At 44.1% G+C, this 25,763-nt stretch overlaps 1 protein-coding gene and 1 long non-coding RNA gene across 2 annotated transcripts in view; one reads left to right on the top strand and one right to left on the bottom strand.

Moving 5' to 3' along the window:
• The window catches only part of LOC135393956 (uncharacterized), a 167,037-nt gene that overhangs the window by 46,608 nt on the left and 94,666 nt on the right, over positions 1–25,763 (top strand). Inside the window, exon 2 of the long non-coding RNA XR_010422729.1 lies at positions 10,580–10,668. This is a non-coding gene — a long non-coding RNA (uncharacterized LOC135393956). The remainder of the gene's footprint in view (positions 1–10,579; positions 10,669–25,763) is intronic.
• LOC135393954 (para-nitrobenzyl esterase-like) overlaps positions 1–25,763 on the bottom strand; it is a 157,280-nt gene that overhangs the window by 45,732 nt on the left and 85,785 nt on the right. The window contains exon 3 of the mRNA XM_064624333.1: positions 11,964–12,176. Within this exon, the coding sequence (XP_064480403.1) occupies positions 11,964–12,176 (213 nt within the window). The remainder of the gene's footprint in view (positions 1–11,963; positions 12,177–25,763) is intronic.

Below are 25,763 nucleotides of genomic sequence, written 5' to 3'. Positions count from 1 at the left end.
TCGAGGCGAAAAGGCTTACAGGCACTAATTTGAATATAGAATGGTGTTGGTAATTCGATAAATATTCGCACCGTTCCTCTGCCGAACACTGGCGTGTGTGTGTGTGTGTTTGGAAGTTACTGGGGTTAAACGGGGAGGGGGGGGGGAAATTGGACTGCCGCAAACGGCACGCATATGTGGGTTGAAGATTACCAAGCGGGGTGTCTATGTAGAATTTATAGGGGTGTGGAAAGAACCTCTTTCCATAGCGTGTGCGCATCTCAGTGCCTCACACTGTTATGTGTGTATCCGTTGCTGTTGTATTAGTGTGGGGGTGTGTGTATGGGTGTATGGGGGGGGTCTCTCCCTCTCTCTCTTTCTCTTTCGTGGATTGGGGTTGTTGAGGATGAATGCACGTGAAATGAGGTGAATGTGGTGAAAGTTTCGGAGCGCCTTTATTCACGCTGGGCAAACATGACGCGCTCTCACAAACTTCGTATAATGTCATCCCCATTTTTTTCTTTCTTTCAATCAATCAATCAATCATCGTATAATGTTACCGTTAATTATCGTTATGCTTTTCGTTGTCTCCGATAAGAACAAAATCATGATTATATTTTTCGGCGGATTAAAAGAAGGTTTATTAAGTTTTTATCACCCCTGATTAGTGTCTGTGCGCTTCGCTGTGCTTTGGTACAATGTTGGCTTTACGGCTTTCTGAACAAGCAACGCAGGGGTTTATTCTTAACCTGCACAAGTGGTGGACGTAATACACAGCACCTGCGTAGAATGGTTATGTTCAAGTCTCCTTGATTACCATATCACCAATTAAGACGCACCGCCATGCGTTTCAAATCATCCTTTCTGTTGCATAACAGTGAAGGCACAAAAACGACCGTCTTTTTGATTGGGCGTGTTTCATATTCTGAGTGCTTCGACGAAATAGCCTAACTGCAGACAGCTGTTCCTTACTTCCATACATAATACTGCAGCTGCGAGTTGGGCAATTTCTCTTGTCCCATTCGTACTATCTTTTTACGTACATGTGCTTGATGCGAGCCTTTCACTCGCAAGCTGCCTCCAATCTCCATATCTATGTCTCTCATCTCACAAAAGGAGCGTCATTGTAATGCAGCACACGGTAATGCTGATTGGCCAGCAGACGTCTTTTTTTTTTTTTTTTTTTGTTAGCAGACGACATTCCGTCTTTGTATGTGCCAGCCAATGCTGGGTAATTTGTAGATGATGCATGAGAGACGCGGTAAATGACAGAGCTTTATGTTGCTACATTCGTGTGCTTATGGCGCATGGCTGTGTGACGTGTATTTTGCCGGTTGTTACGTATCTCGCTCTTCATTTTGACACTTCTTCTTTGAGTACAATTTTGTATTTTCGTGCATGCCCAAGTAAATTAACATTTACGCCCAAATCAATTAAGATTTATTTGGGCGTAATCCGCATGCATGTATACACAGTCGTGATTGTGGATTGGATTGGATTCGATTGGAAAATGAAGCACTCGTGTTCGCAGTAGCACTCCGAGACAGCGTAAGATATACAGTCACGGAGGTATATCTCCGCCAGCGGACATGTACAGTGGACACTGAGAGTGGGGCACGCAAGAAGATGGTGGATGCCTGGCAGACGGCGAAATGTGCTCTAATTTCCCCGTCTCTGCCTAGCGTTTTCACAGCGCGATCGGTGTACAAGCAACAGTTTGAAGGCGGACTACGTTGTGTCTCGGAGGCCTCATGCGCCCGTCTAAGCCAATCACAGACTTCTTGACTGACTACGAAAATATTGAGTTTGGTTTGGTTCGCGTTGCTTCGTCTTGCGGCCTGTCGTTCTGCTGTACTCCAGGAAGTTATGTAGTATGTCCTTAACGTGATGCAGACTGTAAATCAGAATGCTCGTTTCACTCACTACTTGTCATGACATCTGTGGTTACGACATGGTCCTTGAGACCGGACTTGGTTACTTTGAGGTCATCACGAGTACGAAATTTCAGGATCATCCGCCATTAAGTAGCCGAAGACACTCCAATGGGCCTAACCAATGGCGTTCGCAAAGGAATGGGGGCCATGATTAATGACAAGCCGGTAGAGATTCAACGAAGGGTTTGCATCCTCTCTCTTCCCGTGGCGACTCACGGCATATATTTAGCGCCGTTGCAGAATAGCGACTTTAGTGAATAGCAGAATAGCAGTGTAGCAGAGCAGAATAGCAGTGAATAGCAGAATAGCGACTGATAGTGGATAATACGTCGCGAGACAACCATTCTCACAATGCATGGTATTGCCAACGAATACGGAAAGAGTTCAATTTCTCCCTGGTTTTCTTTTAAATAATCAATCAATCAATCACGGAAAGAGCGCGGATGCACGCCGAAACCTATTTATTAAACCACATGAATCAAGAGTTCAGTAAGCACTTGGAGTGTTATAAAAAAGTTTATAACACTTCAAGTGCTTACTGAACTCTTGATCCATGTGGTGTGACAGTATATAAAAACAGCAGCCTCCCTGCAGCACAAAGCAGTCATCTCGCCGATGTATAGTCGCCCAACTATTACTACAGTAGTCACTCACTTACTTTTACTCAGTTATGGTTTAGCGTTTTACATACAAGTACACTCTTAGAAATGAACTTCACCACATAGCACGCTCCTAGCCAACCATCATCCCGAATGACAACGTTCTCGCCCCTGATTTGCTGAAAACGGGAGGAGGACCCTATTTTGTGCCATTATGCACGGCACAAAATAGGCTCCTCCTCCCGTTTTCAACAAATCTAAGGCGAGAACGTTGTCATTCGGGGTGATGGTTGGCTAGGAGCGTGCTATGTGGTGAAGTTCATTTTTAAGAGTGTACGGATGCTGTTACTGTTGTCATCGTCATGCAAAACGAGCACCATCCGAATGGTACCTCAGCTTGACAAGTTTCGGGGTTGTATTCGAGAAATAAAATTTATTTTCATTAAAATATGGTAAGACGATGTGTACGTGGTGAACACTCTCAATAAATAAATACGTTGACCCCATGGTTTTCTGTACAAGTATATCTTTCAATAGACTTTTCTGATGCGTCAGGTAGAACACCCTCGAGACACATGTGTACGTAATGTAACAAATAACAAATATAGTCCAATGCCGAGGGAAAGAGCGCATAGTTGAGCTTTACTTTCGTTTCTTCGGTATAAGACCATGTTTGTCTCAAGGAATAATGACCGAATAGGCCCACAACGCTACGTACAGAGGCACGACATATTACCGACAAGTTCTTCCTTTTCCGACTTCATAAAACTGAAGCCCTATAAGATATTCACGCCGGCAAAAGTGCGACAAGACTCGCGTCGTCTGCTTTGACACCATATTACTTAGCAGACGAGAATCTGCAACTACGAAGAAAGAAACGAATATAAAATAGAAGAAAACGGAATACTCGTTGAGGAAGGGACGGAAAACAACGAAAGTTGACAGCGACCAGAAATTCGTTTCCCAGAACCGCGCTGAGAGACATTTATCATGCATATTTATGAGACAACCTCCCGTCACATGGAAAATACTTTGTGCAGGTTTCTCTTTTCTTCTTCTTCCTGCATATTCAAGCTGGTCGCGAGAGCTTTCGCGAATGTTTTCGACTCGAAATGTAGCATCATATAGAGCTCTAACTGTATTTGTTCGCAAGTTGGACCTAAATTGAGGGAGAGAGCCGCAATGTTGTTGTGATGGACAAAGGCTGACAAGGAAAGTGAAGTGAGTTTTCATGTAGGGCTTTCTCTCGACATCCGAGCTCGACATTGTCTGTATGAGGGTTTACTGTTGCATCTGTGTGTGGCCGTACCGAAAAGCACATACAGGAGAAGAAAATAAGGTCAGAGCCTATAGGAAGGATGGGGGTGTCCGAAGTGAAATACGATGTCTTCCAAGAAGGCTTCAGTTGTCGTCGTCGTTGTTGTTGTTGTTGTGTTGCGCGAGGTGTGTCAGGTAGATCAGAGGGACGTTTCGTCCACCTGCGGCCCGCGTGGTGCGTATTTCGTGCGTGATAACTGCGTTTTCACGTACGTCGCAGCTGCTCGTCGTAGCGCGTGATTCAGTGCGTCAGAGCAGATTTGATATTTCACGCAGCGGTCAGTTCACGGGGGTCCATAGCAACCAATCCGAGTGCAGAAAGAGAGTTCTGCCTCCGGTCTACCGTCCTAGAAGAAGAAGGGACCTCATCCTTTTTAGCAATGGCAGCTCTCACGAAAAAGCCGTAGAAGACGCAGGAAAACGAGAAAATAATTTCTGAGGTGGAGAAGAGGCCAATTTTGTGGGATATGCAGCGTTTTGACAACCAAAAATGTACATTTGAATGCCGTGCTGTGGGAAGACGTAGCGGCAGCGATGGATTGTTCTGGTTACCGCATATTCACACGGGCGGACATTCGCCAGAATACTCCACGGGAAGATACGAAAGACGTCATAGCTTTCTGCTGTCACGTGAGCGCGAGCGCTCAACGACGTGTCTTCACGTACACTGCCAACGCCACCTATAGACACAGAAGGGCGTACTCAATGCCTCTTCTCCCTCCTTCGCTACGTAGTCACATAAAGTCAGAATTCGTGTGCTACCGCGATTCGCCGTTCTGTGAATTCAAGAACTCGCAAATGAACTGAGCTAACTTCGCAGATTTGAACCTGTAGACTAAAAGTGCAGCACGCTTTCCAGAAAATTAGTCTTAAGAAAAATATAGGACCGTATTGCGCGTTATTTTTGTTTTCCATTTAGTACGCGAGGACGTTCATTACACGCCACCGTTACTCGCAGACGACACTGGCTCCTCATGCGGCTAACGGTGGCTCGTCTCCATGGCTGCGACCGCTGAAAGCACGTTCGCGGTTGGCTACGGCCGTTGAAAACACGGTTCTGATTGGCTGACTCTTATTTGTTACGTCACGTCGCCGAGTAAGCAGACTTTCTTATCAAGGTGGTGTTGACACTGCTGCCGTGGGGAATATCCTGCGATACAGCCACAAAATATTCCGTAGCAGACGACAGGAAAAGACTGACGGTGTCGTCTGCTAAGTGTGCTAGCTGTACGCCACTTCCGATATTCTGCACCGTGTGAATGGTAAACATAACACGGGACGGAACTTCCGCTCTGTGAGAAGTGTTTTTGCTTTTTCTTCCACTAGAATCTTCCGTGAGGATGTCGCTTAAGCGAATACACGGTAAGTGGTGGAAGCGCGTACGCCAAATCGGTTGTGTACGCAGTTGCAGGATCTGCGCCTCATGCGGCTTGACACGCGTATTTCGGGACGCTGCGTGGCCGGCCAGCATTTCGCGCAGCGCGATCTTCGCTGAAACACGCACCATGCTGGTCGGCCTTGATGCGCTCTTGGGGGGGGGGGGGGTGGGTGGGTATGTTTATTGAAAAAGGAAAGGGAAGGAAAGGTTAGTCAGGCGCAGGAGGACTTGCTATTCCTTAAAAAAACAAAGAAAGACACCCACACAAAAAAGGGGACCTTAGAGGCGTACTTGGATATTGGGTTTTCTTGTACACGTTTGCTGCATCTACATCAACGCCGTCAATAACGATGACTTCTAGGCTACCTTTATCGCGACATCGGCCATTGTGGATAAAAGCCAGCATCTGAGGGAACATGAAGCAGAAACTTGTGCGCATCCAGAATGTGTGAAATTTTAATTCTTCCAAGACAATGCAATATCTCCTCACTTCATCGTCAGAATATAATAATGTAATTTTGCGTCATTGTGAACGAAGGCTGTATGCTGGACCAGTTGACAGAGCGAGCGGGAACGGCTAAATGGAAATGTAAACAAAAGGAAAACCAATGACCTGCCTAGACGAGCGGTCTGCCTGCCTAGGCTGGCGTTACGTTGCTCGGGGGGAGAGGGAAAAGGGACAGAGATGAAGGCCGTTACTTCGGGTTTGTGTGAAACATACAGGACAGAATGCAAGGAAGTCTCTTGAGTTTCGCCTCCTGTACCTGCGCGTGCGTACTAGAGCCCTGCACGGGCCCCAGACCCAGCCCGGGCACGACAAAAAATCGCACGGCCCCCGGGCCCGGACCTTCATGTTTATATGCGGCCCGTCTCGGCCCGGTGGCTCAGCGCGTAAATGCCAGCCTAGTATTTCCAGCCGTGACGTACGCGTTTCTAGCGCTTATCACACAAATTTATAAGGAAATTTATAAGAAGAGAAGACACGGCCACAAACGTACAAGAACCGGTCGGTTTAACACAACAACAGCACGAGACCAAATTAAATCCAGGACGCACGCGGGCAAGCGCGTTATCGTTACACTACCAAGTTTTTTTTGTTTTTTTTTTCTGTTTTTTTTATGCAGAGGATACTGTCGACAAACTCCTCCCAATCCTTACCCCCTCTCACCAAGCTTTGCGAACGTGTTTGTGAAATACGTGGAGTCAGGAGTAATGTAAAGTGGCTTTGAGAATGTTATAGAGGGTCGAATCATACGCATTGTGCTGTGTCCCTTGCTTGTTTTTGTTTGTTTGTTTTTTGTTTTGTGCAAATACTAGGCACAGGAATGACGCGAGCACGTGATGATATGAACTAATAGTCCTCCATTGCGTGGAATTAGCTGCGTGACACGGTCGAGCCTGACTCTCGGAAACATGTTTGTCGGCCCACGGTGCTGGCGTCTTTTGTCGGCCCGTACCCGGCCCGGCCCGGAGCACACAGCCAATAACAAGCCCGGCGCGCGGGCCGGGTCGGGCCCGTGCAGAGCTCTAGTGCATACTTCCCAAGGCTCAGAAAAGTTTTACCAACGATGAGTGTTCGTGTTGTAGAAGAGCACAAAACAGAGTACTAGCTATAGAGATATAAGGATAAATAATCAGACAGATAAACACAAACGTCATTAGAGCGTTATAAAACATGATTGGGAAGCTCGGAGTATACGAGAAACGTATCCGGCTTAGCGATAAACGAAAGAAAAATGCCGACGCCAGAACGTACTTCGGAATATTCACGTAGCTTCCGTATGCTTCTGCTTTACGTGTGCGCAACACATAAAAAGAGATGCTCATCAGGTTCGGAAAATGCATCATCCCCGTTCAAAGCGGCAAATGGCTTTTTCCTTTCCTTTCTTACCTCGTGCAAAGCCCTTTGAACAAGTTTCAAAATTCCTGACTGTGCTTGTATGCTAATATTTTGCTCCGTATGCAAACAATGTTTTGTGTCAGTCAAATAAAATTTTGATTAGTCGCTCTCTCTTTACGACTTCGCCCATCTTTTGCAAAGGCGAAGCGTCATTATTCTTTGAATGAAACCTGCAGCATGCGAATGCACAAAAGAATTTTGCTGTTGTTGTTGTCATTGCGGCAACAGAACGCCGGGAATCAACAAGATCCTGCTAAGTATGGCTTGCAGAAGAATATTGGCAGTCTGGGGATTTTTTACTATCCTCATCATTATTATTATCATTATCATCATCATGAGTGAGATAAACAGACCTTTTCGCGCATAGCTGCACTCTCGTTTGGTACAATAATGTCGAAATAAGTCATTCATTTCACAGTGGACGTTTGTGAGTATTGAAGTTAAGTGTTTCTTCGGCGTAAACGGTCGTGTCGAAGTGCAGTTTTGATAAAAACCGCGTCTACATTCCGGATACATTACCCGAGTACGTACCCGCAGGCTACCCTAATGAGCGCAATCGTCTTAGTATCGACGGCCCTCTGTTTACAAATATGTGACGCTCCTACCACCGGTTGTGCTGTCTGAGGTTTTCCCTGGGTTTTTCCGAAGACTTTCCGGACGAATGTCGGCACAGTTCCTCCGGAAGTCGGCCCAGGATACAATACTAACCCCCTCTCTCCAACTCCTTCCTGCTCTCCTCTCTCCATCTGCCCATGTCTGTACGCCGCTCATATTTAAAAAGAAAGAACATGTGACGTCACGGGAAAACCGGTTCGAGGTTATATTTTGCTGCGGTGGGCAAGAAGAGGGGTAAAAAACGCGTCGGCTGATAGGTCGAAAAGACTGATAGGCGCCCACGAGCATATAATAATAATAATAATATCTTTATTAATGTGCCCAAGAACAGCCAATAGTAATAGTAATAGTAATAATAATAATAATAATAATAATTGGAATTTGAAGTTTTATTATCATCAACGAAATCGTTATTACATATCATAAGGTCCACCTAAACCATAACGGTTTGTGGGCAGGACCCAGGAATAATACTAATAATAACAACAACAACAACAACAATAATAATAATAATAATAATAATTTATTTTTGATTAGGTGCCCATAAACAACCCGAAGGTCTATATGCGCGGCGGCGAAACATAATCGATGACGTAGGACCTCATATCGTCTATTAATGTCCCTTGATTGAAACTGATATAGCGAGCTGTTCGATTCTGATGATTTTACGATTTGTTACCCTCGTTGTAGTTCCGTGCCCTTCATCAGTGTTACTTACAGATAGATAACAGTATCCAAGCTGGCAACCTATTTGGAGACTTTTGTTCGTATGCGCGCGCATGTGTGCGTAAATTGCCCTCATAAAATGCGGATCAATGTCTTAACAAAATATATTTCCCCCTCTGTCCATGATGAGCAGAGCCTTAGGTTTGGCAAAGAAGAAACACGACACACAGACGAGAACTCCCTTCCGTGTGTCGCGTATCTTCGTAGCCCAAGCTCAGGCTCAACTCACCGTGGATATGGTCCACCAGCTTGCCTGCGTCTACGCCATCTACACTCTTAAAAATGAACTTCACCACATAGCACGCTCCTAGCCAACCATCATCCCGAATGACAAGTTCTCGCCCCTGATTTGTTGAAAACGGGAGGAGGAGCCTATTTTGTGCCCATTATGCACGGCACAAAATAGGCTCCTCCTCCCGTTTTCAACCAATCAGGGGCGAGAACGTTGTCATTCGGGATGATGGTTGGCTGGGAGCGTGCTATGCGGTGAAGTTCATTTTTAAGACTATAGTCTTTTCCCTTCTATAACACAAATTGCAAGCTATCGCGCACAGCTATACGTCAGACAACTGTCATTTTTTTTCCTCTGATCATGACGCCAATGTCCTGTGGGGCCGCTTTCACACTAACGTTTTTCTCTGTCCGTGTTTTTCACAGAGCCAAAGCGGACCCATTGGAGCCTACGCGTGTCAGTTGCCCTTAGGTTCTGTTTTTTTTTTTAAAAGCAAACGGTATAGACAAGAACATTATTATGAGATGGTCCTTAACCGGCCAGCTGACTGGTAGAAGAGCAAGGGTGCAGGCGAGCTGGTACATTGTAAAACGACGATAAAACCAGAGACACGGAACAGAAAGCAGACAACACGACACGTTCTCAAACACGTTCTTTTGAGAACGTGTCGTGTTGTCTGCTTTCTGTTCCGTGTCTCTGGTTTTATCGTCGTTTTACAGCTAGACTGGATTCGAATATTAAAATTCCCAAGCAGCACAATGTACTGAAAGTCGAGTGCAATAGGGGTGGACGGTATGTGTCTTATCAATGTTCCTTAGTTTCAAGAGTCTGTTCAAGGTCTTCCACCTACCCGTCCACCCCTATTGCACTCGACTTTCAGTACATTGTGCTGCTTGGGTTAATGTCGAAGCGGAATTTACGGACGTCGCAAGGCAACTCGCCATAGAAGCGTGCACGAGAACTACTACACCTCGTCTGTCGAGAATCGAGACCGGTGATACATGACATAAACAAGAGCAGGCGAAACAAGATTGACTCTGAGCGAGAGTTCCTCTCCAATTGCCGACTTTATACCCACGACGACAGAATACTTCACTGTAACCAGCAAAGCCTTTAGCAGCCGTCGTCGCAGCATAACAGACATCTCAACGTACCTCTTACCTATACTTAATCCTTGAGGACAGCGTCCTCTTTTCCGCGACCTCGAATATAAAATAAAAACACGCAGTCCGTTTTTTTTTTTTACTTGCGCAACAAAAAGCGCAAGCCCTAAGTCACGTCACGTGCACGGTGCACCATCTTTCTCAGTCTGAAAGAACCATCTTCTTAAGACCCCCATTGTAAAATGGCTGTTGTAAACCCACTTCAGATAACGACGACTGAAGCACTTAGAAACGGGTCGCAATATTTCTCTGCGCAAGCTTTCCCTCTGCTGCCTCTCCGAATGAAATAACAGCAGCCGAACAACAACACATACGGATAGGACTTGCCTTATGGCTTCGTATACGTCAAGATGCTTTCTAAGGAACGACTTCGTAAGGGCAGGCGGTATACGATGTGTCTTTTGAGTTGAAGGGCTAGGAATAGCATTAAGCGAGGAGAAGCAAAAGTTGTATAGAGCGAAGTGAAGGTATCGCGGCTTGTCACGGAATTTAATGGCGTCGTCTGAGTCTCAACGAGCTGCCTAATTACAAGTACCTGTTTTGCGTGTATGTGTGTTTGTGTATGTTTGTATGGTTAAGATTTAAGTGGTGGCGTTGAAGTTTCGTTGAGAAACTATCTAGGGAGGTGGGAGAGGGGTCTTAGAGAGTTGTGACGTAAGAAGGGTTTGATGGGGGTTGTCTTTTGAGGCCAGCAACTTGAATTTTAAATGTGTTGCTTCATGACTTTTTATTGCAGAGCGATCCGCATGCCCATGTGGCGGCATGTTACTCTGGGGCGGATCGTGCGGATCGTGGCGGATCGTGCGTTCTGGGTCAACTTCGTAGGTACAGTGCGCACATTTTCCTTACAACTTGATTGTGGCCGCAAGAGTAGGAAATGCATGCCAAAGTGTTGAATCGTGCGCTGCTAAGACATGGTGATGGTAGGGATGATGATGATGGTGGTGGTGGTGGTGATGAGACATAACTTCACCACACAACACACTCCCTGCCAACCATCATTTCCAACAGAGCTGTGCGAATCATGTGTACCGTACTCAAAACACTGTATTCTAAAAATACTTTTCCCAGTATTTACTGTTCAATACTCGATACTGTTCAATTACCTTCCGCTTGTCTGTCTTTATGTCGCGTTCAGTTTCACAGCATGGTACCCTTGCTGCCATGGTATCTTTCTCGTGTGCGTTTCAATGTGTCGTGGAGAAGGACGACTTATTGACATATTACATAACTTTTCAAACAGGGAGAGGCAGGCTGACTGACGAACACTCTGATATAGAATTCTTAAAAGCCAAAAATATCTATATATAAAGAAATAAATGAATACGGTAAGCATTAATCACTTTCGTGATCAAAAAATCAAACGCTGAAGCTTCTGCGTATGAGCGTTCAAGCTTTCATGCAGTGCACTGCGTTTCGTCAGCGATCAATACTCAAGTATGTTAAATCCACCTTAAACGCATTTTGAAGTACTTACTGCTCTACGCTAATTACCATCCTTTCCAGGTACTTGTACTGTATGTTGAGTACGTTCACATTTTAGTATCTAGTGTCGTATGTCTTGTGCATGCCTGATTTCCAACGATAACATTGTCTTTGCTGACTCGTTGAAATTTGGAGGAATCCGCTCATCTTAGACACCAATGGAAAGCGTCCAAAATAGGCATATCCATCCCGCTCTCAACAAATCAGTAAGGTGAACGTAGTGAGGTGAAGTAAGTAGAAGTAAGTAGTGTGTAAGTAGAAGTAAGGTGAAGATTCCGAACGACGATGGGCTCCGAGCGGTGTTATGTGGTGAAGTTTTATCGGAAAGCTAGTTTTCGCCACCACCACTTATTTTACACAGTGTGGAGTCCTCTCATAAAATGGCGCTACTTCGTTTGTATTTTTTGCACGAGCCATGACTTCCGTGAAGTGTAGCCTCAAAGAAATATGAATAAAATATACAAAAACAAACTCCTCGGTAATTTTCTAAATTAGCACCACTTCTCACGAAGGTGCTTTTCGCTACACTTGTGTGCTCCTTTTTTTTTCTTTTTCTTTTTGTTGCATCATTTGTCCTTTTGTGAACGTAACGAAGATGCTCACAGGAAGAAATGCTACGAAGGCAAAACACTCACTGTTGCATCAATGCGCGGTGTCCAAACATTCACGAAGAGGCAGTCTTCGGACCCTTCGAATTTCTTTGTGTTCGGGTTGATCTGCAGACACTGCGAACCAAACTGGTCGGCCTTTGTGACGCAAGAAAGTGCCGGTGTATTCTGCGTTGACGCCAGGGGTCGGGGTCTGCGCCAGCGATGTTCTCCCACAGGTGGCTCCGCATATCGTAGACCCTGCGTGTAGGTATAGAAAAAAAAAAAAAGAAAAAAGAAGAAGGTTGTGAGTTAAGAGAATTTCGAAGAACACTTTTTTTTCTGGGCTGCAATAGAAATGTGAGATTTGTGCAGCGTTGTTGTCAGTGACATTGTTATTATTAGTGTTGTCGCACATTATTTCACCTGCAGCAGTGAATGTATGAAGTAGAACAGCACAATAAAAGACACCGGAGGTAGTGTTAGAACTAGCACAGAGGGAACATTTTCGTTCACATGACATGGTACCGTATATCGCTAACGTGTCTGCACTGTGTCTGCGTTATCGTGTCTGCGCTGCACACACGTAGCATGCTATGCGTGAATGACGAAAGCACATAAACATCGTAAACAGTTATGATAGTAAACATCGTTTTGAGGGCGAGAGCAGTACTATTTTTGGAGCGTGATGTGGACAAGTATTGCGCTTGTCCCACCCTACCCAAGCAGCACAATGTACTGAAAGTCGAGTGCAATAGGGGTGGACGGGTAGGTGGAAGGCCTTGAACAGGCTTGTGAAACTAAATAACATTGATAAGACACATACCGTCCACACCTATTGCCCTTTACTTTCAGTACATTGTGCTGCTTGAGGACAGTTTGCAATACAAACAGTTATCAGCATCTATCTCATGATATCACGATACGTGATAAACGGTACCAATAGCAACAGCAGCAACGACAAAAAATACATGGATTGACGATATAAGTACAACGTACGATAGACAGTACTCAAGTTATAACATAGCAAGGAAATAACGTAATGCGCAGCCACAGAACCTGCTTCTTACTCGCTTAAACGGCTTCCATCTGTTTCAATACCCGTACCTCTCTGTCTAAAAGGAGCATTTGCCTCATCGTGACAGATATTGGTTTCGCGAAGCCGGCACCTACGACATTAGTTCCCCAAAAAGGCATGGCAGCACCACGAATGAGGATAAAGCGAAGGTGGAAAAATCAAAATAAACTGGGCAGGGAATGCAGATTAAACCTGGTATCAACCCGGAGAAGATTGCTCCTTTCTTAAACAGAGAAACCGCGTGAATGTACAGTGTAACAAATACTAAAAATGCTCTAAAACAGAAAAAAAAAGAGGAAAGTCGTGTTATAAAAATATATGGAACTTGAATCCCTATTCCTTACAAACACCACAAAAGGGGGATAGAAAGATTCCGTTTGGAGATCAAGGAAGATTTCTACCGCGCGCACGGCTCGAAACCTGAAAACCATCAATTTTAGAAAAGGGGGGGATTATTTTAACCCTTCTTCTCCTTCGTCGCTGAGGAAGTTGAATACTGGCTCCGTCGGAGTCATTTCGGTTCTGGCAGGAGGAATCCTGCCAACCTTCCGCAATTGCAGAAAGTCGGTTAGCTTAAGCATTGCTGACAAAATGGGCTGAAGTAGAACATACGAGCGCCCTTACCATTTCCCGCGGGGGATTTCGAGCGGAATCTGCTAACTCCGCTTCCAGTATGTTTTATTACCCTGTTACCGACGAAGTGTCTGCAATATGTTAAACGTAACTTAGTGCGTGCCGGCGTAATGTGGTCTGTTGTGTGCTTCTTCTTTTGCATGTGTGTGTGTGTGTGTGGTGGTGGTGGCGGGCTTTTTCCGAGCGGTCTCCGGTTTCCTCTCGCTACCCGTGGTGTGTGTAGTGTTTGATGAAAATGAAATATTCCTCCGTCGCTGTATTAAGGACGTAGAAAGCGGAGTTTCATCGAACGGATCTTTAAAGATGAAATACAATGTCAAAACATTTCTAGTCTTTTCTAATCCTCAAAAGTGTTCTAATCCATTTCTAATCTTCTCTAATCTTCAAAGCTGTTCTAATCCATTTCTAATCTTCTCTAACCTTCAAAACTGTTCTAATCCATTTCTAATATTCTCTAACCTTCAAAACTGTTCTACTCAATTTATAACCTTTCTAATAATCTGTATTGTGAGAATCCATTTCTAATCTTCGTCTTTTCTTCTTCTTATTCTATTCTTTCTTTCGCGGAGGTGACAGGCGGGAAGCAATGGACGTTGTTTATGTGCGACGTACTGCGTGATGCAAAGACGTACAAGCACCCAGACTACGATACGATACGATGTGACACTCGTGCATTGTACGCTCTCGCCTTTGCATAAAGGATAGCGTTGGTGGTTCTGCACACGTGCAAAATATAAAGAGAGCTCCACGCAGTACGAAAAACCACCAAGCTATCCCTTAAGCACGCAAAGGCGATAGCCCGTACGATGCAATCCTTACGTAACCATATCCTTACCGTAATACCCTTAAATACCTGCATAACATATAGAACTTCCTCCACATTAGATTTATTCATCACAATCGGGGGATCTTTTCGTCACAAAAGTAATATTACTAATTACTAGTACTAATACTGGGGCTATTAATAATCTGCTCAGTGATCGTCTTCCCGTTTTTATGTCTCATCAAATTGCTGCCCCTTGGAAAAAAACAACAGTACACGTTCCAATTGATAAACGAGGAAACCCTCAGTCGCTTTTTTGGCACAATAAAACAAACAAACTGGAATTTTATCTTAGATAATAATGAGCCGCAAGAGGCTTACGACACTCTTTCAACATATTTTATGAAGTTCATCATATGGGCTTTCCTGTCGTTGCCGAAACACAGAAAAAAAAAAAAAAAAAAAAACCGAAAGAAATGGATGGCTCGTAAGTTACTAAACTATATCACACAGAGGGGTAAATTATATGCTATATTTCTCAAGGACAGAAGTCCGGAAAATCTGGTACAATATAAGAAGTCTAAAAATCTTGTAACGTCAGAAATTTTATTTATTTATGTAAATACCTCAAAGAGCCCATTGGGGCGATACATGAGGGGGATACGTACAATATATGCAACATTAGTACATGAAACAGCACAAACACTGCACCAAATAGTTCAGGTAATAACAAAATTCACACACGTACAAGGCATGAGATAATGCTTCCCCACTAAATGTGTAGATATGATGCAAAGTTTCTGCGGAAAGTTCGATGGTTAGGCGAGGTGACTAAGGACTGAGGGAGGTCATTCCAATCGGCAGTCGTAAGTGGAAAAAAAGAATACAAAAAGTGGGAAGTGTGACAAGTGATTGGTTCTACCTTACACCGGTGGTCTAATCGGCCTGAGACGTAAGGTGCGGCTGTGATGAAATATGGCCGTATAGATGGGCTGGAATAAAATTTGTGAAAAAGGAAAAGACGGAAGAAACTTCTGCGAGTTACGAGAGGCGGAAGGTCCAGAGAAGACTTAAGTAATGAGATGCTAGAAGGATAGGAATAGTCTGAAAGGATGAAACGAGTGGCGCGGTTTTGAACTGACTCAAGAAGGCTTATGAGGTTAGCATGGTGCGGATCCCAGACGCTTGACGCGTATTCAAGCATGGGCCTAACTAGTGTTAAGTAGGCCAAGCGCCTGACATTCGAGGGTGCGCAACGAAGGTTACGGCGAATGTAGCCGAGTTTCTGATTGGCATCACGCACAACACTACGGATGTGATCCGACCAGGAGAGATTTGAGGACAGACGGACTCCTAAGTATTTATACGAAGACGACTGTGGTATAGGAGAATGGCCAACGTGGCACTGGTAAGGAAGCGGTGACCTGGGGCGAGAAAACTGAACATAGGAACATTTAGAAGAATTGAGAGAAAGAAGTCATGTGGAGCACCATGAGAAAATTGAGTTTAGGTCTTGCTGAAGGCATAATTGGTCAGAAGAGGATGTTACGAAACGGTAGACAACGCAGTCGTCGGCAAAAAGCCTGACACAGGATGAGAGTGTACCTGGCACGTCGTTAATAAAGATGAGGAATAAGAGTGGGCCAAGGACGGAACCCTGTGGGACACCGGAGGAAACAGGAAGGAAATGACAAAGACAATCATTCACAAGAGTTGCCTGTGAACTATCACTGAGATAATTCTGAATCCAGCGTAGTACAGTAGGGTGAATATTAAGCGATGAGAGTTTGCGTATTAGCATAATGTGAGAAACGGAATCAAATGCTTTCTTAAAATCAAGAAAAAATTGCATCCGTTTGAATACCACGATCCATGTGAGAATCAACATCAAAGACAAAAGGAGATAGCTGTAATCTATTAAAAGCGTGCTAAATCTAAATTAAGACGGATTATTAGGCAGTATTAGGAAACCGTTGGTAAGACTATCGTGCCTCTCGGAACCAATCGCGGGTGTGTGTGACTCAGAATCTTATCCACTGATTGGTTCCGGTTGATACGGTTCGACGCAAGCTACGCAATCAACGGTTTGCTAAAACTCTCTATTATTCTAAGCTACTTTCTGCTATTGCAGGAAATAGTCTATCTATCTATGCACATCCTCACCCTTCAAAATATAAACCTCTACAGAGTAGTAGAACATCCTACGGCTTCCAGAATCTGCAACACAACCTAGTAAAGCTCTTAAGTAGCACAAAGGGAACATGTGACATGTCTAGAGTAGGCCTCTTCAATTATTATATTCACATAGAATAGTTTTGAATAGTAAGGACATACGATTACGCCCTCTTTTTCAGTTTGTCGATTTGTTGTATATTCTTTTTGCCGTGACCTCCTGTTTCTGATGTCTTTGGTGTACTTTCCAATTTGTAAATGTCAAAATCTATACAGGGTTTTTGCTCTACCGTGCCCAGAAATTATATTTAAAGCGAGCGATAATAGAAAAGCAAGTGGTACTTTTCTGCTACTTCAGTAAGAAACAGGTAATGCTTCTCTAGTAGCACCTGTTTCTTAGTCAAGTAGCTGAAAAGTAGCGCTCGTTTCTCTTTTGCTGCTGCTGCTGCGGTGTGTGTGTGTGGGGGGGGGGGAGGAGCTGAGGCCTTTGTCATGTGATTTTGCACCTGTCGCCCTAGTCTCCCTCACAAAGGTGTCCATAAATAAATAAATAAACTGGACTAAAACCCACTATTGACAGCGGCTTGATATTTCCAGCTACTTCGAGTACACCCCGTTAGCAACTACGTACGTCAGCCATTTACTACAGTGTTTGAGAATTTCACAAATTTGTTTACACAGCCTGCCCCAAACCTGTAGCGGAATATGCGCCGTTTGTAAAGCGTGCTTTGTCTGCATCACTAGTGTGCTGTGCGGAGAAGCATCAGACATGCGAGAGGTGCGCGCGTACTCTGTAATAACTGCAACAACAGGAGCAAAAGAAAACACGAAAGAAAGCAGGCACAAAGGAAAATAAAGGCGACACTTTCACCGCATTCTCATCTTGATTATATTTTTCTCGCGCCGCGCTCCATTTTTCGTGTGGGCGCGCTGACAATATTGCGGGTTTTTCCCCCCTGTATTGAAAGCGGAACCTTCGTAAAAGAGAATATTTCAAATATCTGAAGGCGTCTTTATTCAATCGAGTTATTCAATGGAGCTTTCGAGTTTCAATAATTGCGTAACGCTTTCACTCACGTTTCGAAATCACGGCACCATTCTGAAGTGCAATACTGTACGCATTTCTATATACGTGATAGTCGATCATCACTTCGAACGGCGTCTCGTCACTGTCGTTGAGATTCTCTCGGCGTGATTGCACTCTATATTTTCTCTCCGAATCCCGAACTCAAATTGAAATTTTAATGATGTAACGCAACATCAGATTTTCCGCCGTGATAGGATACACGTGGAACGACATCGAAATCTCGTGGGAACTCGTCGGTGGTGAGGCGGGCTAGTGCGAGTAACGCGCAATTCGATATAAGATTAATGAGGTGTGCTGCAATGTTCGCGAAATATGATCTCCTGGAACAAAGCGTATAGTTTGAAATAAACGACGGTGGTCCGTTTGCTATAGCTTCACGCTCCACATCTGCCACGGGAGCTGAACTTTGATTGCGAAGGTAGATAATTATCGAATACATTATTCAAGATAATTTCCCCGGAATATCGACGTTGCTAACAGCCTATAAGGGACGGAGGTGAGTTGGGCTGAAAACTATTATTACGCATTAATTACGAAGACTGCCTACAGTACGGATAAATGTAGAGGGCTGAAACTTCAGCAGCAGAATTATCTATGAGAGATAGGAATAATTGATATGGCAGATACTGTAGCATATATGATATGTGTCAGGTTGAGCGGGTAAGTGGTTGTAATGGGGGGGGGGGGGGGCGGAAGGTGTAGGGTTAAGCTTTGGCAACAGTACGGCTGAAATTGGTGATATCGAGGGTAATGTAAAGATAAGACAGGACCAGAGAGATAACCATGGGACCGGTCGCCAATACGGGCTGTTATAATTATTTAAAATATGCTTGCATTGTACAGATCCGAGTTCGAAATCGCGTGCTTGCTTTTGTTTTTGTTTGTTTAATGATATTTGTTCAGCAACATTAACACTTAACACTGGAAAAGTTTTACTTTGTAGTTCTGTATACTGCAAATCCGCCACAAAATAAAGGAAAAGAATGAGAACAGCATTCTGTTATAACACGACAGATGCCAGTATCGTGTAATGAATAATTACCAACGTTCATAATATTGTACAAGATAGATTATTTTATTTAGCATACCGTCTCATTATAATGTAAAATTCACAAAGTCGAACATTTCCCTCAGCTTCATCATTCTTCGTATTCAGCGCAATATTTCTAGCGTTCGCACCTTCATTAGGGCGGGGATAGAAGAAGAGAAATACATTTTTTATTCTTTCTCTCTCCCATAGGCAATATTCTAGGCATCCCCTTTCTTTTTTAAGTCTACCTCTTTCGTTTTCTTTCTCTTTTTTTTCTTTTCTTTTTTTTTTTTTTTTGTTAGAACGGTGCGCCAAAAATTATGCCTGACGCATCAGCAACCACACTTTCTGAACGGTGATGGATACAGATGATACCTCTGCAGTGCGGCTTTAGCCTGCAGTCATAAAAGCATTGATGAACGAGCCGAGAATATAGCTAGCGAGGCACGTAACGCAAAGGCAGGCCACAGGCAAAGAAGCTCTCGCTCTTGGAAGCTGCCATTGCGGAATTTCGAAAAAAAATTGAGCGTGAGTGCTTGGTGTTTCTGAAGTATGCCGCGTCGATCGCTGCTCGACATGCAGTGGACGTCTTATTTTCGTTCTTATAAATTTTACTACTCACTCTTATTAGTGACACATGGACTAAATAAACTCTATCAATGCAGGTAAAACAATGCTATGTTATTAAGGGCGCTAGTGCAGGTTGGACGAAGGAAGCGATCAAGTGGGCTTCGCTGCAGAAATATGTGTGGCCCTTATTACTTTACTGCGGCAGGTTCGCTAAATGTAAGAATTTTCGTACGTTCTTTTTACACGAGTTTTTGTAGTACAGAGAGAAGGCTATTTCCTTTAGTTACTCATTTAGAGCTTACTGTATCCCATAGAAAGGCGGTTCGCTCTTCTACAGGAATAAGAGACAAATAGGTTGTATGCATGTACTCCCCTTTCGCTACACATGTGAAACTAACCCAACGGAATGGCAATCCGAGACAGGGAAAATGGACGAAAAGGACAACACTTTGGTTTCGTTTTCGTCCCTTTTCCTTGCCTCGGGTTACCATTTCGTTGCCATGTAGCAGCTCGCATGCGCCGTAGCCCTTCTACCTTTTGTGTGAAACGATACCCACTATTGTAAGATGAATCAATACTGAGACGTCTGTATTTGTAAGAAAAAGAATTTATGCCAAAATACTATCCACCGTGCTGCGCAGAAAACTACTAGCTTTCAGAAGAAATAACAAGACCTGCTCCACTGCCCATGGTGTAACAACCTTCCAGGATCACACTTACAGTGTCTCTAGATGAGCTAAACTCCCTGTCAACGCCCTGTCAATATAACAAAATTGCTCGATCCATAATGAAAGCCAACTCATTAACAGCACTGCTATCCTGTCTCGACGACGCATAGGATCTACTGTGTTATATCCTTACTGTAAAGCTCGTAATGATATTTTCACGATATTGTCGAGAAGAGTAGGCTAGAGCCAAAGTAGGACAGGGTACACTCTGAGAAATGATCTTACCGCATAGCACGCTCCTAGCCAAACACCATCTCGAATGATATCGTTATCTGCCCTGATTTGTTGAAACCGGGAGGCGCACGCCTTTTTTGTAACAATTCTGAACAGCATAGGTGTCACAAAAAGTGCGTACGCCTCGGGTTTTCAACAAATCAAAGCAGATATATCGATACCATTCGAGATGACGGTTGGCTAGAAGCTGGCTATGCGATGAAGTTCATTTTTGAGAGCGTACACTCTTAAAAATGAACTTCACCGCATAGCACGCTCCTAGCCAACCATAATCGCAAATGATATCGTTGTCTGCCCTGGTTCGTTAAAAACGGGAGGCGTACGCCTTTTTTGTGACCATAAGTGTCACAAAAAAGGCGTACGCCTCCCGTTTTTAACAAATCAGGGCAGATAACGATATCGTTCGAGATAGTGGTTGGGTAGGAGCGTGCTATGCGATAAAGTTCATTTTTGAGAGCGTAGGATAGAACAGTAGGATGGGATAACGCCTATCCTAATGAAACATCCTACTCATTATCGTAAAAATAAAGGTGTTTGTTCTAACGAGTGTTAACTCATCCGATTGATCACGCAGGTCGGTCGGGTCGCACGGTACGCAGTTCCTACATGCATGCGGACAGCAAAAAAAAAAAAAAAAAAGAAAAGTATAAAAGTGACTATTTATTTTGAAAACTGTACTGGTCGTGCGACGAGTTTTTTTGTTTTTTTAATCTCCACACCAAAAGCGTACACTGAATCTGGGAACTAATTAGCATCTTATTTTTGTGCGCAGAATGTCAAAATTCGGAACGAGTTTAGCGTGCGGTGCTTTCGAAACTAATTAGCTTCAAGCGGCGAGATTATGATAAGAGGACATCGTTTTTAGTCTCATGCAAAAACATTCACCTTCTTAATATATATATATATATATATCTACCCGCGCTTTTCTATGTGGGAACGACATAGTCGCCAAACTATTCGATGTCCGAGAGCAAAATCGGAGCTTTGTGCATGATTAAGTACGCGGGCGCTGTGGTTACACGAAACTAATTAGCCGGCCCGCATAAAAAGACTGTGTGTGTAAAATCTCGGATTGAACGTATAAGTAACGCGACAAATATTTGTTCAGTGCAGGTCGCGCTCAATAAATGCATTTAATACCGTTAAGCTAACTCGAAACCTGACTGATAATTGCAGTTCTAATCATGGTACGCGCAGATACGTAATTTGTTGCATACGCAGAAAATTGTAATAAAACTCTTAAAACTTTTCACAAGTAAAGAGAAGACAGTTGAGAGCATTAAGCAGTTTAATGAAAAAACGAGACTTTCGTGCAGTAGGCTGCACTTCTTCAGGTGCTTCAGGTGCAGCCTACTGCACGAAAGCCTCGTTTTTTCGCAAATTAAACTATTTAATGCTCTCAATCGTTTTCTCTTTACTTGTGAATCGATATCGCCGAAAACTTGCACATTGTTTTTTTTTCTTTTTTCACGTTCTACGATGTCTTAAAACTTTGATATTTAAAATTAGTTTTACAGTTACAACATGATTTCGACGCGTGAATTTTAAAATCTTCGCGGACCATTCAAATGCTGATGGTGGTTGCGATGAAAGGGTTCGGCGTTATCGCCCTCCCAGAGATGGGCAACGTCACGACTGACACCCTGGGGAATGTGCGCCCTGGGCCGACTTCTAAGGAAACTGTGCCGACATATGTCAGAAAGTGTAAGAGTAAAACCCAGACAGCACCGTCGGCACCGAGATTCGAACCCAGGTTCCTCACAGTCTCGACGTGACATGCTCAGTACACTGAGCCACGCGAGCTGCTAAAGAAGAAACGCGCTTGCTGTTTCAACAACGAATAAACGGACGAATAAACGGACGAATAAACGGACGAATAAACGGACGAATAAACGGACGAATAAACGGACGAATAAACGGACGAATAAACGGTCGGATAGACGGACGAATAGATGGACGAATAGACGGACAAATTGACGGACAAATTGACGGACGAATAAACGGACGCTGGACAAGAATATGAATCGGAAACAAGTTTTCGTTAAGTTCCACGCGAAAGCTTATGGCAGCAGCAATGATCGGCGATGCTATAATATATCCCACACGAATTATCGGGTGGTTCGACTAACTTATAATAAGATACTGACACAACAACGACAAATGCATGTCATGACGATGAGTAAGGAAGTTTGACAGTTAATATGCAGCACACTGCACCAGCACACACTGGTAAGCGTCAGGTGTGAAATCGTGTGGGAACGAGATAATAACGATACTACATCCTTGTCCTTGGTATGACGCCTCATGACCTGATGATGTCAGGCACAAAGTCACATAGTGTTTGCGCATAAAAATTCGTTTCATTCGTTGTATGGCAAAATTAAAAGGAAAAAAAAAGAAGAAAGAAACGAAACTAGCTAATAGGGAAGTAGAGTCCGTGGAAAATGTGTATACACGAAAGTAACAACTTACACGTTTTCATTCATTTTGTCTGTTTCTCTCTCTCTCTTTTTTTTTTCTGTTCTAACCAGACAGTATGCGAATAACAAAACATACGACTTGTATACCTCCCAGCGTTCTAACTTTCACATGCACGCATATGCGCTAACTAAAGAGAACACTTTTCAGTTTTTTTCGTTCAGTTCACTTTTCAGTTCTCGTTACTTGATGTCTGACCTTTTTCAATTTACCCTATGTGTGTAAAAGATTTCCACGTCGCCGCTTCGTAAAATGAAAGTCCCCTCTAATACGAGCCCTGATGCCATTGCACGTCTTTTTGGCGCATTCCTGACTGCCTCTCGGAAATTCCGTTACTTCCACTTTCGCGCTGTCATGCTTCCACGCGCTCTTCCACTCAAACGCAGGTGCTTCGGTTAAGCCCTTCACACGTTCGTTGGCAATGCAAATACTGCTTCCTCTGCGCACTCTTAACTATTAAAAGAGTGTTTTTGATAAAAGCAACGCAAAACACACGATAATTATTCTGAACCCAAGCACATTTCAAGGACGTAGCACGTCGCGGGCACTTCACCATTTCTTTGTCGGTGGCGTGCTTCAACGTCCCATTCGAGTGCTTTGCGGTTTTCATACGTAAATCGATAACTTAAAAAAAAAAAAAGAAGGCTGAATGGGTTTCGTTGGAATTGAAATTAAAGGGGCACTAAAATGCAAAAAACAACTTGCTCACAAATGAAAGTCCGTGTTTCAATCTGTGTAATGCAAGCAAAATTAGTTCACACGGCGATACCGTTTGGAACAAAAACGCTATGAAAACAGTGCAGTCTTTGGAGACAACGAATGGGATCCCCTGATGGCAAAGATTGGTGGCATTCAATGAGACAGCAGGAGAAGCGCTCATAGCTATCGTGGTCATGTTGGATTTGGAATGGGTCCAATCGTACACTCTTAAAACAGAACTTCACCGCATAGCACGCTCCTAACCAACCATCATCTCGAATGATATCGTTCCCTTCCTTGATTTGTTGAAAACGGGAGGCGCATAATTGTCACAAAAATGGCGTACGCCTCCCGTTTTCAGCAAATCAGGGCAGGTAACGATATCATTCGAGATGATGGTTGGCTAGAAGCGTGCTATGCGGTGAAGTTCTGTTTTAAGAGTGTACACTCTTAAAAATGAACTTCACCATATAGCACGCTCCAAGCCAACCATCATCCCGAGTGACATCGTTCTCTCACATGATTTGTGGAAAACGGGAGGCGTACGCCTTTTTGTGACAATTAACATTTGTGCATAAGTGTTACAAAAAGGCGTACGCCTCCCGTTTTCAACAAATCAAGGAAGGGAACGATATCACCCGGGATGATGGTTGGCTAAGAGCGTGCTATGTGGTGAAGTTCATTTTTAAGAGTGTAGTGTTCCGTATGCGCGGCATGATACGCGCTGCTGCATTTTTTATTACCGATTCACTAAATTGTACGATGAAAGATGAAAGTCACTGAAACGGTTAGCCAGCTGTAGGGATCGAACCCACATCTTCTGGATTGCCGATGGAAGATGTGGGTTCGATCCCTACAGCTGGCTAACCTTTCCAGTGACTTTCATCTTTCATCGTTGATTTCTTAGGCAATTTGAGGCTTTGTTTGTATCTGTCCCTTCTATGTCGTTCCAGCCTCAGAACATCAGTTTTTTTCTCTCTCTCTCTCTATCTCCTCTCTTACTAAATTGTAGCCCACAACAGTGCTCGCGAACGTTCCACTGACAGCATTTATCTTCACCTCCTTCGGACAGCGACGCCAGTCCGCTTCGCAACACGAACTATGTTTTTCGACGGAATTGCTCCATGGCGTGGCACGCGCGTACACGCGCAGCATGGACTAAAAACACCGATGCGCGAGCTGAAACGCCGTTCACTGCTTAACGGCGAAGCAAGAAAGAGTCCCGTATAATTGCGATTGTAGCTTCGTAACGGAATCGAACTTTTGAATTGTGATAAGTACGAAATTAACATAGCGTGTAACGTAATTCGAAATGGGCTTTTTTGTGCATTTTTGGTGCCCCTTTAAAGCCGTCGTGCGTGCTAATTTCAAACGCCAAATTGCTCAACTATACTCCGTTTGATTCTCCCGACACCATTGCTTTTCTTCTCATGTTGAGGAGCCTTTAAAATATCACCAGTTGTCGTTAAGCCTGCGTAGTGTAGGAAAGGAAATCCGCGTGTACGGTTGTGGTGAACGTCCTGCGGTCATGCCTTTTTGTAATTAGTGACTTTTTGTAAGCCCCGGACTCCATAATATGCGCGGCGTTGCTGCAGAAAAGCGCCTGGCGCGGCATTAAAACGGTTATCCAATGCAAGAGGTCCAGTTATTACGAAATGGATGCATGACGGATGCAATGGACGCAGTCACAAAGTGTTTTTCTTGATATTCCCGCACGCTTTAGCTCCTAGTATGCTCACGAGGACACTCTAAGAACAGAGGCTCGTTGCGTAACCAGCCGTCATCCAGAATAATGTGGATAAAGTTTTTTTTTTTTTTTTGTAATTGGAGGCGTACGGCCTTTCTGTGGCAGTTTGGATGCGCGGTAACTGTCACAAACAGGGCTCTACGCCTTCTCCCCCTCTCCCCTCAACTCAGTAACGATAACAGTATGACAGCGTGTTAAGCGTGTAAAGTCCTGTTTTTAGGCTGTGAACGCGTTCCCTTTCTTTGGACTGGACACCGTCGAGGACTTCTGATGTTCTTGGAGTTCCTCTTGGCTACCGGCTTGCTCCAGACGCTGTAGGGTCCTCCCCTGCATCTCAAGGACCATTGGCGCTTCTTTCATGTGCTTCTTCCTTTTGTGTGACGTAGCGTTGCGCAACCAGAGGACGGGAGTTCAAGAGTTGTACTTGCACATAACTTCATTTTCATATTTCACATCTCACGCTTCTCGCGTAATGGGGTAGTGTACTGCTCCCAAGCGGTGAATCACCCCAGGTCATAGTCACGATTTAGTTGTTGTTGTTGTTGTTCTTTGGACTGCGACTGGTACACGAGTGAACGCCGTGTGTTTCGACGCTAACTTGAGCTCCTTGACCATAGACCATTCAGCAT

Source organism: Ornithodoros turicata, chromosome 5 (assembly GCF_037126465.1).
Source record: "Ornithodoros turicata isolate Travis chromosome 5, ASM3712646v1, whole genome shotgun sequence".
NCBI classification, from domain to species: domain Eukaryota; kingdom Metazoa; phylum Arthropoda; class Arachnida; order Ixodida; family Argasidae; genus Ornithodoros; species Ornithodoros turicata.
The sequence above is the reverse complement of the archived record's forward strand: the minus strand, read 5'-3'. Positions and strand labels throughout refer to the sequence as shown.